This window comes from Mytilus californianus, unplaced genomic scaffold, assembly GCF_021869535.1.
Source record: "Mytilus californianus isolate M0D057914Y unplaced genomic scaffold, xbMytCali1.0.p SCAF_15, whole genome shotgun sequence".
In the NCBI taxonomy this organism is placed as follows: Eukaryota; Metazoa; Mollusca; class Bivalvia; order Mytilida; family Mytilidae; genus Mytilus; species Mytilus californianus.
The window spans coordinates 14,522,453-14,539,370 of NW_026262637.1; the positions used below are offsets into that span (position 1 = coordinate 14,522,453).

The window sequence follows — 16,918 nt, forward strand, 5'->3', positions numbered from 1 at the left end:
TAAACTAGATACCCCAATGATGATTGTGGCCAAGTTTGGTCAAATTTGGCCCAGTAGTTTCAGAGGAGAAGATTTTTGTAAAAGTTTACGGACGACGGACGCCAAGTGATGAGAAAAGCACACTTGGCCCTTTAGGCCAGGTGAGCTAAAAATGAAAGTATTACATACATTTCTTGTGATGTGACAAGAGGCATAAACACAACTAAAAGATACCACAAAACTCTTTGTATAATTGTGACAAGGGAGATAATTTAAAACACAGCATATTCCCTTTCTTTGCATTTTTCATTTTTTGGACATAACTGCAATATTTTGTAAATACAGGAATGTATTGGTTTCCAATTCAAGATAAAATACTGCTAAATTATGCCTATGCTATGTCATATTTTGTTGTTGATGAAATGGTTGCAGTAATGTTATAAAATGTATGATATGTCTTCCCGATGCATAAGGGGGAAAAATTTTCCCCTGCTTCAGAGACTGCGGCTCCCTATACGACTTCTGTGTGCATAACATGTGTTTCTGGAATAACCGTCACATCAAATGGATGTGTAGTAATCAGGAATAATAAACAAAGCAATAGTTTATATATTTAATGTCTGTTAACTTAGACACCAGCAAAAACAAAAATCTGAATTCAAAATATAACATTATATTTAACATTTATAAAATTTAAGGTCATACGCAACAGTTTTCCTATATGGTACATATGTGTTTTTTTTTCATAGTTTAAAAAGATAAAAATAAAACCAATTCACTGAATCCTTATCCTTTAGTGATTAAACATAATTCCTTCCTAAATGAAACTGATAGTTATATCTGTTCTCCCATTTTCAAAGTATAAATTGACACTAAATATACACATAATTTTTTGAAATACTTTAATATATTTGTATAAGGTAAAAGTACCTATTTGGAACTGTAAATTTATAGGAAATTAGAATAGTGCACTTTTTTTTATAGTTTGTATAAAAAAATCTAGAAAAAAGTTAAGCGAAGTATTTACATGCAAGAATGTGTTTGGCCATTTAAAAATAGTGTTGACAATGTTTTAAACTATGATTTCCTCATATTGTACTTACTACTGTTATACAAACAAAATTTGAAATATATAACAATTGTCATTTGGCTGATATTACAGTAGGGGCAGCCGTCGCACAATAGTATATTATCCTAATGCAAGTATAAATTTTTTTTATCAATGAACAAATGAATAAATGGGATAAATAAATACCCTGCCACGTCAAGTCTGAGTTTATGTTTGATGTTTTTCTGCTTTGTATTGATCTGATGAGTTAAGCCTTTTTCAACTGATTTTTATAGTTTGTTTTTATGTTGTGCTGTTACACCAGTGTCCCAGATTAGGAGGAGGGTTGAAAGCTCACAAACATGTTTAACCCAGCCACATTCTTTATGTGCCTGTCCCAAGTCAGGAGCATGTAGTTCAGTGGTTGTCGTTGGTTTATGTCTGTCATATTTGTTTTTCGTTAATTGTTTTTGTTATAAATTAGGCCGTTAGTGTTCTCAATTGAACTGTTTCATATTTTTCATGTCAGAGCCTTTTATAGCCGACTATACAGTATGGGTTTTTCTCATTGTTGAAGGCCATACGGTTGCCTATAATTGCTTACGTCTACTTTATTTGAACTTTGGTGGATAGTTGTCTCATTGGCAATACCTCATCTCCTTATTTTTATAAACAGTGTATCATTTCAGGATAAAAGTTTTGGTCAAATTTTGTTATCTTTTGATATTTAAAGAACTACGAAGCTACGAAAAATATAAGACATCAATAATTATGAAGTTTGAAGTTACATTTATTGACAAAAATGCCCTATCAAATATATAATAAAAGAACACACAACTGGAAAAAACTTGTGTAAGACCTTAAAGCAAGAGGATTTCTTCTATAATATTCACTGCATATAATCATACAGGATCTATAATAATTTAAATTTACAAATCATTTTATAAAATAAAGGATTTCTTGAGTATACAAATTACTATATGTCCTTTCGAAATATTGATGGAAATAATATCACTGAATTCTATAGGAAAGATATGACAATTGTCAAACTTTTAACATCACACTAACACTCACACCAAATAATTGGAATTTCATGTTCACTTGATGTTTTGAAACAAAAACAATTATAAGCTCCAAATTATTTTCCAAAATGCTTGCAAAAACTCATTCAACACTGCATTTAAATAAAGTCAAAAATAGAAAAAAAAAATATCCAGTACATTGCTGAAGTCAGCACTATAGAAGGCAAATGATTCATGATTGATTGACAGGACTTAATGTGAGCTTTCCAAAATTTGGAAATAAATGAATAAGAATCGAATGATGTATGATCTTTAGGCTAGAAAAAGGATATATTAAGATTTTGAGACAGATTTTATTGCCATATACTTAATACATATATGTGATATGTCTGCTTAAACAGTTTCTTAGAACAATTTTGAAGAGAAACTCATTCAAACTACAAAAGTAAACAATCACATCAAACTGTCAAATTAAAGCTTGCCCTATTAATACTGACAAATCAAGGAAATGTAAACTAAAGTATGCAAAACTTAAAAAAAAAAAGATTAAAAATAAATGGAAATGTCTTTTATTTCTCATTTAATGAAAATTCCTTTACACACGAAATCAGCACCATTTATACATTTTCATCAATTATTTCTAACATTAAGTACTAGTATAAGAACATTTATTATGCCTTACAGAATGTTTTTAAAACACTTGTGCTTTACGATATGTTTTTAAAACACTTGTGCCTTACAGTATGTTTTTAAAACACTTGTGAATTATGTTCTGCTACTTAATCATGTTAATTGTTAAACAGTTACAGTGCATCGCCATATGTATCATCACATTCAATCTTTTATATGTAATTCATATCAAAAACACATTTGCTTTGAAGGCATTTATGGTTGGATTTTATCAAACTATGTGTTACAAGACCCAGAATTATTTGAAATTTATTTGTTTCCTAAAACATAATTTTGCCATATGTTAGGTTTTTTTTACCATTTAATTTGAATGAAATATATATAGCAAATTTCCATACAAAATATAATATTTGCGTTAATTTGAATTTCTCAGCTATAGATTTTTTTGTTTACATACATGATACAATCAACAGAAATACAGATAGGAAAACAATCACATCTGATGTATTTCTAATTCCTTTAAATTTCAATATTAGCTTGATATAAATTCATTGTTGCCGACCATCAAAAATTCAAATTTATGAAAATGTTGCTTCAATTTTTTCAAATACAGTATATTAGATTTTCGGAATCAGGCAAATAATGAATATTTTATCAAAACGATTCAATATTCAGAATTATTTTGTTCTTCCATCAACAATCATATTATTTTCTGTTGACAAAGATAATCTGCTTTTAATGTTTGAAGGACTATATTTCTTGTTTTAGGAAAAGTGCCTGCCAACATAATCTTAACTATACTGAACAGTAAACAAATAAGATCCAACTTAACAATTATATAAATATAGAGCACAATATTAAAATCAAACAATGATAAATTCAAATCAACATATAACACAAATAAATAATAAAATTATTAAATAGAAAAAAACTTCATAAAAATGAACATTAATAAAGACTTATCACATAAGTTTCAATTCTTTTTAAAATTTATTTCATACGATAAATTAAGAAATCATTGATTCTTTAAATTCATAATTAATAATCAATAAAATGTTAATATAATACCAAAAAAGCATCTTAAACATTCAGCACTGTGAACCAGCATTAGGTAAGGGCAATGTAGTTTCCATATATAAACAAGCACAAAATCTACAGTTTTAGGCAAGGTACAATTAAGACCGGTTTCACTGTATATTTCAGGAATTTTGCTTCTTAAACATACAACTCATTTTCATTTTTTACTTTATTTGAAAATATCTAAAAGGAAATAAAACAGAAAAATTTAAACAAAAATAAATATCTAATTTTAGAGCCCATATGAAACAATATATTCAACAACATATCTGTCAACTCTGAGCAAAATAGAAAGCAAATCAGCTTACACATGTTTCCATGTGAAAAACACAAATATAGCCATGTTTAACATTGTTCTTATTTCGTTTTTTACACACAAAGTCAAAATGGAAAGACTAGATACACAAACTGTCAATTCAGGGAAATGTAAAATAAGAATGCAAAACTTAAAATATTATAAAAAACAAATATAAAATGCCTCTTTCTTCTCGTTTAATGAAAATTTCTTCACACACTGAACCAGCACCAATGGATGCATTGAAAAAAAACTGAGTATTTTAAGATATGAGGTATCTTCCAAATAAAGAATGAACATAAATTAATGCCCATTGAGATTGACTGGACTTTAATATTTCACTGAACCCTTAAACAGATAGTAATAAATGGGCTTAATATGATTTTATAAATTTACACACAAACAAGAAATGATTGTAACAGGATGCTGTTACGAAGTCTCCCAAACAAAGTTCCCATAATAACAGTCATTCCCATGGTCGACGGACATTGGGCAAAGTCCAATTAAAAAATTGGTTTGGTCCAGTAAAGTGATATGCATTAGTAACCCCTGGGGACTGACCCTATATATCTTTCAAATCTTCGTGACATGACGAACAGGAATATATATGGTTTAGAGGTGGGGATCTTGACCATTTACAAGATATTTGAACATATTCAAATGACAGGGGGTGGGGATGACCCCTTGGGTCTTGCCCTGTATATCATCAAATCATCTTGGCATGACAAACCAGAATATATATGCTTTAGGGGTAGGGATCTTCACCATTTACAAGATATTAGAACTTTCTCAAATGGCAGGGGTGGGGGTGATCCCTCGGGACTGACCATATATATCATTCAAATTTTGGCAACATGACGAATAGGAATATATATATGGTTTAGGGGTGGGGATCTCGACCATTTACAAGATAGTAGATCATTGGGGGTCGGGGGGACCCCTGGGGACTGACCCTATATATCATTAGAATCTTTGTGACATGACAAACAGGAATATATATGGTTTAGGGGTGGGGATCCCAACCATTTACAAGATATTAAAACTTTCTCAAATGGCAGGGGGTGGGGGTGACCCCCTTGGACTATTCCTTTATTTCATTTGTTGTGCTGTATCATGACAAACCAGAATATATATGGTTTAGGGGTGGGGATCACGACCATTTACAAGATATATGAACACTGGTTTTGGGGGGCAACCCCAGGGGACTGACCCTATATATCATTCAAACTTTGTGACACGAAGAACAGGAATATATATGGTTTAAGAATGGGATCTCAACCATTTACAAGATATTAGAATTTTCTCAAATGGTAGGGGTTGGGGCTGACCCCTGGGGACTTACCCTTTATTTCATTTGATGTGCTGAATCATGACAAACCAGAATATGTATGGTTTAGGATTAGGGATCTCGACCACTTAAAAGATATTAGAACTTTGTCAAATGGCAGGGGGTGGGGTTGACCCCTGAGGACTAATGATGTGCTTTATCATGTAGAACATTTTCAATTAAAAAGATTGTGTCTATCACTAACTGTTTTCAAGTTATAATCATTTGAAAATAACAAAAATTAAAATCCCATAGGGTTCTATAGTAAATCCCTCTCTTCTTTTTGCCCTGCAAAGTACCCCTTTTTAGACCCCAATTCACAAACGAAACCCTGATTGCACCACTAGACATGTCAGTCTAATATATTGTGAAACCTCAAGTAAATCTGGCTAGAGGTTTTGGAGAATGGGTGCAGACAAGTTCATTTTAAAAAGCGGCGGAAGAAGATGAAATAATAAGTCTCCAATAACTTTGTTTGGGAGACTTAATAAGCAAGAATTGTTTCTGTTTTCTTAAAGGTAATTCTTTACACTTTAACATGTAGTCAGGTGATTGTTGTGTGAATGAGATAAAATTACCTGAGGTACATAAATCCTTATGATTGACAATGCAGGAAGGTAAGACCAATCAAATGTGTACAGTTTCACCACCTTGAAGAAAACATCATGGACACTTTGCAGGATTACGTTCTTTTGAGTCATTGCATGAAAATATTTTTTGGCACATATTTGATCTTGAAGTTTATTGTGTGCAGTCATTCTTGCATTCTACAATCAAGTACAGGGTTACATGTATCTTTACATCACTGAATTCAAAAATGGGGATTTACACCCCTCTTTTTAATGATTCCAGCCTAATTTCTGATGGCAGTGAGAATTATCCTGTTTGAAAACAAACAAAAATATTATATGAATAATTTTTTAATGCCTTAATTGTCTGACAAGGACATGATTAATTTCCAAAAAATATATGTTTTAGAAAAATTAAGATTATTTGAGCCTAGATGATTTTTGAGAACAAACATTAATTTCAGATTAACAAAAAATTCTGTATAGTCTGTTACTGACAAAAATGACTACGAAATAAATTATAATTGTGTCTGCATGGTCCTCCATACACAATAAATAAGGAATACAATTATTTTTGTTAAAAAAATCTTAACGATGTATAATAACTATTTACTTTTCAAGTACTTTTTATTTACACATGAAAGCACTCTTAATTGCAACATAAAAAAGACATTCAGAAAAAGTTATGATTCTCTATTTTCACACAGTACTAAAATTTAGGGATAACTTTATGGAAATATTATTAGAAGGGTAAATGGACAGAAAGTCACAAAATTAATACAACAAAAAGTAACAATTACTTCGTTTACAATTTTTTAATATTTAAGAGAAAATTCTGTAAAAATGTTATTGTTAAAATAATATGTGACAAAATATTTCATCAGAGGGATGGATGGAGAGAGGGACAGAGGTAAAACAGTAAACCCTCATCCCTTGGAGAAGGGGTACAAATATTAAGCAATGTCTAGCTGTCTATTTCTTATGAACTTAAACATTTGTAGTTTTATTGGTGCTTACATATATTTCTTTTATTCATAATATAAACATATAATTTGCTATAATGATTCTTTAAACATAATGACTAAAACATTCAAAAACAAAATAAGCCATAAACAAGGAGTAAAAATAAAACTACTGGAAAAAAGATTCAAATAAATTTGGAATGGTTATAAAAATAGTTGCTGCAAAAGTGAAAAAAAATTACCGGTATCCTAAAATTACCTGGGCAACATTCAATGTACATGTATAAATGGAAAAAAATAGAGGATGTTTTAATGATGGGAGCTAGTAGGAATAGGTGGTTGTGGTATATACATCTTTAAGTTAATAAATCTATGTGTCTCAATTTGTGAGGTTATTAGGTATATATGTAATATATATCAAAACACTTTTAACAATAAGTTTGTACTTACTAAGACCTAGGAATTGTACCATTTAACTCTATAAATATTCTTCCATTTATTTTTTTTTTCTCTCTGAATGAAAATTTTCCAGATATAAAAAAAAAACAAAAAACATGTGTGTTTAATGTTCCCTGACCAAACCAAATTTTTGAGAGCTAACCGTAGCTTTTTTCACTGAAAATTTGGCAAATTATATTTTTTGCTAGTATTTTAAACACTCAATAAATGCTTAAAATTGTCAACAATTATTGTGTAAACTGAGTTAAAACATATCTGACTGACAAAAACAACTTCGACAAATGTCAACTAACAAGAAATATAGGAAAATACAATACCTGATCCAATTGTGTAACGGAATAAGGCCATTTTGGTGTTTGCCGATCAAATGATTTTTTTTCTTTTTTAAAATTTTTGCCAACCTATAGACCTTTTATTCAGCAGGTGACAGTAAACACACATATATTAGGGGGGGGGGGGGGGGGATAAAGCATGATTCAAATACCATAAGTAACAATAGCAGAGATCTGAGACAGAAAATTCATTTCAAATAGTGTCATAATGTAAATAATGGTCAGATACACTGTCTGATTTACATCAACATGTGATCAAAATCTTCAAATATTGCACAATATGATTGAAATGACATAAACAAATATTTGGACAAAAGCATGTTTAACAACAAAAACATATAGGCAGTGACAAAAATGATGAATCAATAATTTTCTATGCTTCTGAAATTCCAATACTTTTTAAAATATCCTTAGCTAAACTGTCATCTGTTGTATCACTGTCAGTATGAGAAACATTTGATAATAATTTTTGTTTTTCCTCTGATTCGGCTGTGTTTTCCATTCTGTCCTTTATTTCTGCCTCATTGTTACTTTCAATGGGCTCTTCTGAAATTTGTTTGTCTTTTTCTAAAAGCTGCTCATTGTCTTCCATTTTCTCTAGATTTTCTACTGTGTTTCTTTCTTCATCTCTGTTGTGATTTTCTACTGTTTGACTTTCTCCCTCTGCGTTTTGATTTTCGTTGTTATCTGTTGACAGAGATCGATCAATGTTGGCAGATTGTCCTGTAGTTTTCTCACCACCCCATAACTGACTAGCATGTACAAGTTCCAGTTCAGTTTCTGCAGGTCCACCACCTGAACTCTTCTTACATCTCTCTATCTGATCTGTAATTCAAACAATTCAAGTGTATTATATATAACTATTTTTTCTAACACATACAAAAGATGGCATTTTAAACATTACATTATCTTCTATGTTAATTTCAACTAGACATGAACAGAACCTGAATATTTTTAGAACATTAAAATTACATTTACAAATCGGTAAGAACTGGTTTCTTAGCATGTTAGTGCAGGAAAAGAACTTTTAGCAAAAAATAAGAAGAAAATTATATAACACATGTGTTTTCTACTGATATGTTCATTTTTAACAATTGCATTTATATGATGAGCTGTTAGCATCTGCTTATAACACTGACCAGCTACTGATATGTTTATTAAACTGGTCATTAGAATTTTTTCCCTGTATTTTTTGGCATATTCAGAACTTGTTGTAATAACAGTTCTTCCTCTATGTGTGTTGAATTTATTCCCATTCCATCTTATCTAAAGAGAATGGATTTAACCACAGCCCATTGCTTAAGACTATAGAAACCTTTTAATTAGATGTTTATATTTGGAAACATGTTAATTAATATTGCTGTGTCATTTTAATTCATTCAAGATTCCCATTTATTCATATGTAATTACTAAAGCTACTATACCTTTGAAATGTTGACTACTGACGTGGTGAATATCTAACAGAGAAATGGATGCAAAAGTCTCTGCCTCAGTAGCTGCAGGGTAGTGCTGAAAATACATCAAGTCAAAATACATAATTCAACAGAGAAAAATATTTAAAACCCCTTTCACTGATTAATCAATAAACTTGTTTTTATTTCTTTTCATTTTTTGTGGTTTTGGGTTGCTGTCTCATTGTGGTATATCCTACATTCATTTTAATTAAAAAAAAACAATACATAACTCTATGGTGAACATAAGAACTCCACACTTTACAATCTGTAAGTAATTTAAAATAAATATTTTAGAGATTATACTTTCATTATTTTAAAACTATCTTACATGGTTCATATTAATGCCAAATGATCATTTAGAAGTCAAATAACGCCTGCATACTATACAATGAAATATTCTCTTATAAATCCTTTAACTTAATCTTCTCTTTACTCATGGGGTACCTTTTGTCATTAGAAAACCAACAACATGAAGTTTTAACTAATCTATTTTTATATGTTTCTATCTATCAACAGTGACAAGTATCTGAAGATCTCCTTCTTGAGAAATTTTTACATTCAGTTGTGTGATTTGTTAGTTCATAATTTCTTATCATCCAAAATAAAGTCAAGTAGATGTGAGTCACAAGAAATTCACCACTCACTGCATGCATTCCCTAAACACTACATTTCAAAAAACATTCCTGTGAGTTTTTTTATGACTTTTTATTTTACAATGAGCACTCTTTGTGAGATTTACTGACATATCAAGGTAAACACATATATTGATTTCAATCTATAGAGGAGATAAAATCAAAATCACATGCATTATCATTACTGACAGAGGAATGGAAAATAAAACCCCTGTAAATTGAAATTCTTATTATCTTCTATTGTAATGTTTCATTAGAATACAGGTTCAATTTACAGCCAAATGGACAAATCTAGGTTTACATTTATCAGTCCCGTATTAATTCTCGCCAAATACCCTTAATATTTTACAGCAGTTACCCAACAAGCATTCCCTATTCCCTAACCCAGCTGAGATCTTTTCCTTGCTTACAATATGGATCACATTACAGACATATTAGTAAATTTGGTATTTAACTACTTGTTGTTGAGTGCTCAACCCTCCTCTAATCTGGGACAGTGTGAAACAGCACAGCTTAGATACAAACTGTAAGAATAACTTTGAAAGGGCTTGATTCATCAGATATGCACAAAAACCAATTATAAAAAGACAAAAGAAATACAAAATACGAAAATAATGATCTAAGCCTACACACAGTCACTGAAAGTTAGTTCAAAGCCCAATTTCAAGAAATAAATAAACCATGTTTTCTCAGACTAAAATATCAATCAGTACACCTCTAATAGATTTAATGTGAAGACGTCATAAGCAGTTGGAGAAAAGCTAACCTTGTGCAATGCAAAAATAAGTGTCAACAGGATTTGTGGTCGTATAAAAATGATCCTGCAGCAGCTGTTATGAGCAGATTAAAGCAAGACTTTTAGGAGGATACAAAAATAATAAATAGGGAATGTGTCCATTGGACACAGATGATGCCCCCGCTTGCATATAACGTTAAAAAGGAACATAACTCAAGAACTGTAAAAATGATGCTACCCAAATTTGTACTTGATCTGAGTTTTGTGGTAATTAGCATTGTGTATACGTTTCATAACATTTAGTTGAGGCAAACTTAAGAGAACGGAAACGAGCAATTTTTCCATTTGTAAAGGGGCATAACTCTAGAACAGTAAAATGACGCCACCAAAATTCAATCTTGATCTGTGTTTTGTGCTAATTAGCATTGTGCATAAGTTTCATAACATTTGGTTGCCTCAAACTAAAGTTAAAGAATAGAAACGAAAAAATTCAACAATTTTTCCATTTATAAAGGGGCATAACTCTAGAACAGTAAAAGTGACGCCACCAAAATTCAAACTTGATCTGTGGTTTGTGGTAATGAGTATTGTGTATAAGTTTCATAACATTTGGTTGAGATAAACTAAAGTTAGAGAATGGAAACGAAAAATTCAGCAAATTTTCCATTTGTAAAGGGCATAACTCTATTACGGTAAAATTGATGCCACCAAAATTCAAACTTGATCTGTGTTTTGTGGTAATAAGCATTGAGTATAAGTTTCATAACATTTGGTTGAGGCAAACTAAAGTTAGAGAAAGGTAACCAATTTTGGGATGTACGTACGGACGTACAGACGGACAAGGGTAAAACTTAATGCCCCCTCCGCTACGGCGGGGGCATAAAAAATCTTACAGCATAGCTTGTTCTAGCTTAATATATAATACTAATCTTTGTTTTAAAGCATTTGCTACTTCTGTGTTGTAAAAGTGTATGCAAAAGTATGAAGAACAAAATAAAGAGACACTAATAGATTCTCAGATTTAATTGAATCATTTGCATCTTTTGTTATGTACATATTAATTCTAGCAAACATTTTTGTTAGCACTTCTTCATGGGCTAAAGTCAAGAACTTGCAACTGTAAACTTGTTGAGAATTTCCCTATATTTCACATAGAAATTCCCAGTAATAAACTTGAGTATGAACTTATTTTTAATGGCAAGAACTTTTATACTGTATATCCTACTTGAGTCAAATTCCCTTGACCATTATACATGTTATACTTCCATGTGTAATTCAAAAAACAAGCCACATCAGAACCAAAACTTTGAAAAATAGTGCACACCATTATGTCTCCTAATGTAGAGCAGGTTTTTTTTTACTTTAGGGTTCCTATTTCATATACAGCTAAATCTGAATCATGTAACCTTTAAAACTAAAGATCTTTATAAAATATAAAATCTGAAAAAAACTTAATCTAGTTTTCTGTAAATGATTTCAATTTTTTTCAGTTTATCAAAAGGTAAGTTGTAATACCAGCAAGCTTCTGTTATCATTGTCAAGTTTCATGAATTATTTTAAATGGAAGAAAGATTGAGAAAGAAAGAAAACACAGAATACATCGGCTTCAATCTTTTTGTGATGAACAAGCTGTTTACAAATGTGATGAGGATAATACACAAAATAATTCTCTTGGATGTCATGTTTACCTACCGATTTGTCTACCTGGAAAACAACTATATAATTAAATGTTTGTTTTAAGGAAAATTTCCGTCCAATGTTTATATTAAGGTTTCTAAAGGGAAATGTTTTGCTTAAAAACTTATTTAGAAGCAACTGTCCTGAAAATTAAGCCTATCTATACAAAACATTGGATGTCCAGTGAAATAATTCACACATGTATATACAGTGGTGTATATTATGCTGTCATATTTCAAGGTAGCTATATTGTTTTTTCTTTGACCTGTGATGTTTCTCTAATTTGAATACCAAGATTGAAATGAAAAAATGGTATAGGAAAAATTCTATTATTCGGGATAGTGCTCGTCAAAAGCCCTGGAAAATCAGTTTGTTGAAAAACCAACGGAAAGTTCTATCCTTTATTACAATGATCAATGACAAAAACTTGAAATGTTACCTATATTAATAGTGAAATATGTGAATAAATGCTTCCATAACTACCTTCATATGTTAAAGATAAAGTATTTTCAATTTTAATGGATTCTAAAAGGCAAATATGTCTTCTTCTCATTTCTTACCTGCTTCAGGTATATGGAATGGTGCTGTAGGCAAAAAGCACCAGTTCAAGGTCAGGTCATTGGTGAAAATTTTCCAAAATAGATTTAATAGGGCTTAATAAGGGATTCTGTGGGAGCGCAATAAAGAAAATTGTTTCAGACGCAGAATTCCGAAAGGGGTTAGGCAAACTAAGCATCTTACCATTTCTTTATAATTTCTCTGACATATTGTACTTCATCTTATCAAGTTTTCACTGAATTTACCCTTCATCAATAACAAGTCTTCATTTTAAGGTAGATAAAACAGGTTATTGTTCTAAACGTATATTTCATCTATTATATCAAACAAATGTCACTGACCATACTATTCAATAAGCTTAAATTGTTGATAATTTGTCACTGAACTGATCTTTAAGAGTGTATAGCCTTTTAAAACTATTTTTCAAATTATTGGTATTGTCATTCCTATCTATGTTAATAAACAGAATCTTACAATAATATTTATCTCCTTAATAACCTTTGTCAAACCATATTGATCTCTACAATCTTGAATATATTTGACAATTGTTATGGAAAATAAGCAAATTTTCCATATACATGAAGGTAATTTATGCCCGTTTCAGCTATTCATTAATAAACGTAAACAAATGTCTATTACTAATTTATAATGTGTGGACACTGACAAAGCCATTCTGTGAATGACTTCAGAATTTTAAATCTTTCAAAAAATTTGTTTTCCTTTATCTCCTATTATTCTTAAACCAGATGACAACCCTGCACTGGTAAGTATAATAGCACAAATATTATAAGAGAACTGACTTACCTGTTTGACCTTAGGAATAAGGAACATCAATATAGCACCAAGTATAGGAGGGGCACCTGCTGCATGGAAAGCTACTTTATAACTACCCATACTGTCATATAGAGCACCTGTCAAATATTGTAATGTAAAGTTAATATAGCACCAGGCCAAGTATCAGAGGAGCACCTGATGCATGGAAAGCTACTTTATAACTACCCATACTGTCATACAGAGCACCTGTCAAATATTGTAATGTAGAGTTAATACATCATCAAGTATAGTAGGGGCACCTGCTGCATGGAAAGCTACTTTATAACTACCCATACAAACATGTTTGTACATGTATATAATATGAAAATAAGATGTGGTATGATTGCCAATGAGACAACTATCTACCAAAGTTCAAATGAAGTTGATGTAAGCAATTATAGACAACCGTACGACCTTCAACAATGAGAAAAATCCATACCATATAGTCGGCTATAAAAGGCCTTGACATGAAAAATATGAAACAATTCAAATGAGAAAACTAACGGCCTAATTTATGATATAACAATTTATGAAAAAAAATATGACATACATGAACCAACGACAACCACTGAACTACAGGCTCCTGACTTGGGACAGGCACATAAAGAATGTGGCGGGGTTAAACATGTTTATGAGCGCTCAACCCTCCCCTAACCTGTCTGTCCCAAGCCAGGAGCCTGTAATACAGTGGTTGTTGTTTGTTGCTGTTCATCATATTTGTTTTTCATTTATTGTCTTTAAATAAATCAGGCCGTTAGTTTTCTCATTTGAATTATTTTACATTTATCATTTTGGGGCATTTTACAGCTCACTATGCAGTAAGGGTTTTGCTCATTGTTAAGGCCATACGGTGACCTATAGTTGCTAACCTTCTAGGTCAATTGGTGGAGAGTTTTCTCATTGGCAATCATACAACATCATCTTATTTTTCTAATGAACACCAGAAGAAACTATTATCAATGATAATCACTACCTATCTATAGTTGAAAAGAGTGAATACATTAAAATGTCTTGCCTGCATAACTGATTACGGTATGTTTGAATTTTATGCTGCAACTCTTTTATATCAAGGTCTTGTTACAGGTATAAGATGACGATGATGAGGGGGGGTTTTAATGACTTTGACTACCAAAGAGGGTCTCGCACGGTTGTCCCTGGCTAACGCCTTTTTGGGCATTTGATAATTTATTTTTATCTTATGGTAATTAATATAATTTGAGAGACAAAACATAACATAAATATTGTAATAAAAAGTAAAATATAAAAAATGTAAATGAATAAATAAATTGATGAATAATAATCATGATAATTGGTAGATTAAATAATAAATAAATGGGGAATGTGTCCATGGGACACAGATGATGCCCCCGCTTGCATATCATATTCAGTTATAAAGGGACATAACTGAAGAACAGTAAAAATGACGCTACCCAAATTTGTACTTGATCTGAGTTTTGTGGTAATAAGTATTGTGTATAAGTCTCATAACATTTGGTTGAGGCTAACTTAAGTTAGAGAACAGAAACGAAAAATTCAGCAATTTTTCCATTTGTAAACAGGCATAACTCTAGAACGGTAAAAGTGACACCACCAAAATTCCAATTTGATCTGTATTTTGTGGTAATTAGCATTATGTATAAGTTTCATAACATTTGGTTGAGGCAATCTAAAGTTAGAGGACGGAAACGAAAAATTTAGCAATCTTAATGTTTATAAAGGGGCATAACTCAAGAATTGTAAAAGTGAGGCCACCCAATATCGAACTTGATCTGTATTACTGTAAATTCAGAAATTATTGCGAGGTTTTTATTATTGCGAAAAATGCGACTGAGTTGTAAACGCAATAATTTAAACTCGCATTTTGAAATATTTTATATGAATTAAACATGATTTTTCTCAAAATCGTAAAAATTAAAATCGCAATTTAGTCTAAAATGACAAAATCGCAATAATAAATGCACGCAATAATTTCTGAATTTACAGTATGTGGTAATAAGCATTGTGTATACATTTCATAACATTTGATGGAGGCAAACTAAAGTAAGAAAACGGAAACGAAAAATTCAGCAATTTTTCAATTTGTAAATGGGCATAACTCTAGATCATGACCAGACGGACGGACGCCCGGTATTTCCATGTCCCCCACAACACGTTACGCTGGGGACAAAATAAGGTGCCACCAAAAGCCGGAACATTTGATTCGATCTAAATTTGATTTTATCTTTCCTGTTATAATTAATAAAAGATTTACAAATGTAACATAAATAGGAGCATAATAGTTTGGTCTTGATATTTCATGTGTCAACTGCTTAGTAACAAGAAAAAGTTTAGTTAATTAACACCCAATTACCTGCCACTGGAGGTCCAATAGTGAAAGGTATAGCAAATATTCCCAGCAAAAATCCAATAGCTTGTGATGCTTGATACTGTCCAACAATATCAAAAGCTATGGGACCAATCAAACAAACAAATACTCCGTCACTCAATCCTAGGACCAGACTTATAGCTATTAGACCACCAAAGCTTGACGAAAAAGGGATGCATGCTGTAGTCACACCCATCACCAAGAACGCTACTTGCTGCATTGTAACACGATTTACAAATTTCAAGTCTGCTACCTTGCCAAATACGAGGCGACCAATGGCTGATGTAATCTGAGTACATGTGATCAAGAAAGCTCCATTTTCACCAGGAAATAAATCTTTGGTATGTTTAACCTGCAATGAAAAAAACACATTTTTATGTATTGCACACATTTCTTCAAAGATTTATTGTGAGTTATTGTTCACTTATGATACCATCACTATATATGTTCAGTAAACAGGATGTTTATAACAGTGATGGATGTAACAAGGTTATAGCATCCTCACATGAAGCTTGATACCATATATGGCAATAATGCACAAGAAGATGAAAGTATTTTGTATATAAAAAGTTGATAAGCAATGGATATGACAACCCTTCTTATTTAATGCTCACACGAAGCTTGATTTGTTGTTCCTGAAAAATTTCATTGGACATACAGACAGACATATGAAAAATCTAATCAGGAGTACAAATGTATACATTCATATGTGGTGTGGGCTTTGCTCATTGTTGAAGGCCATACAGTGACAGTGTTCCAGCTTGAATCTCAGGGCAGAAGGGTGCTAGTTGTCTGAAAGGGCATTTTAGCGTTATAACCTAGATTTTAAGGGCAATGTTGGACAGTGTATAAATTACCTTGAATATTGCTAGGCTCAGCTGGAGACCATTAGTTGTATTTAAACCATATTAAAAAAATAATGTGTTCTTGATGTTGGTTCCAATAAGAATTTTTTTTATCAAATTATCATACCATGAAGCAAA

At 31.4% G+C, this 16,918-nt stretch overlaps 2 protein-coding genes across 2 annotated transcripts in view; both read right to left on the reverse strand.

Moving 5' to 3' along the window:
* The window catches only part of LOC127725485 (leucine-rich repeat transmembrane protein FLRT3-like), a 235,926-nt gene that overhangs the window by 84,828 nt on the left and 134,180 nt on the right, over nucleotides 1–16,918 (reverse strand). The gene's annotated exons all lie outside the window — the stretch shown is intronic.
* Nucleotides 7,833–16,918, reverse strand: part of LOC127725480 (monocarboxylate transporter 10-like) — a 36,067-nt gene continuing 26,981 nt past the window's right edge. The window contains exons 6-9 of the mRNA XM_052232490.1: nucleotides 15,921–16,287; nucleotides 13,562–13,668; nucleotides 9,125–9,209; nucleotides 7,833–8,525 (exon numbers count right to left, since the gene is read on the reverse strand). Coding sequence (XP_052088450.1) covers nucleotides 8,074–8,525; nucleotides 9,125–9,209; nucleotides 13,562–13,668; nucleotides 15,921–16,287 — 1,011 coding nt within the window. The 3' untranslated portion in view covers nucleotides 7,833–8,073. The remainder of the gene's footprint in view (nucleotides 8,526–9,124; nucleotides 9,210–13,561; nucleotides 13,669–15,920; nucleotides 16,288–16,918) is intronic.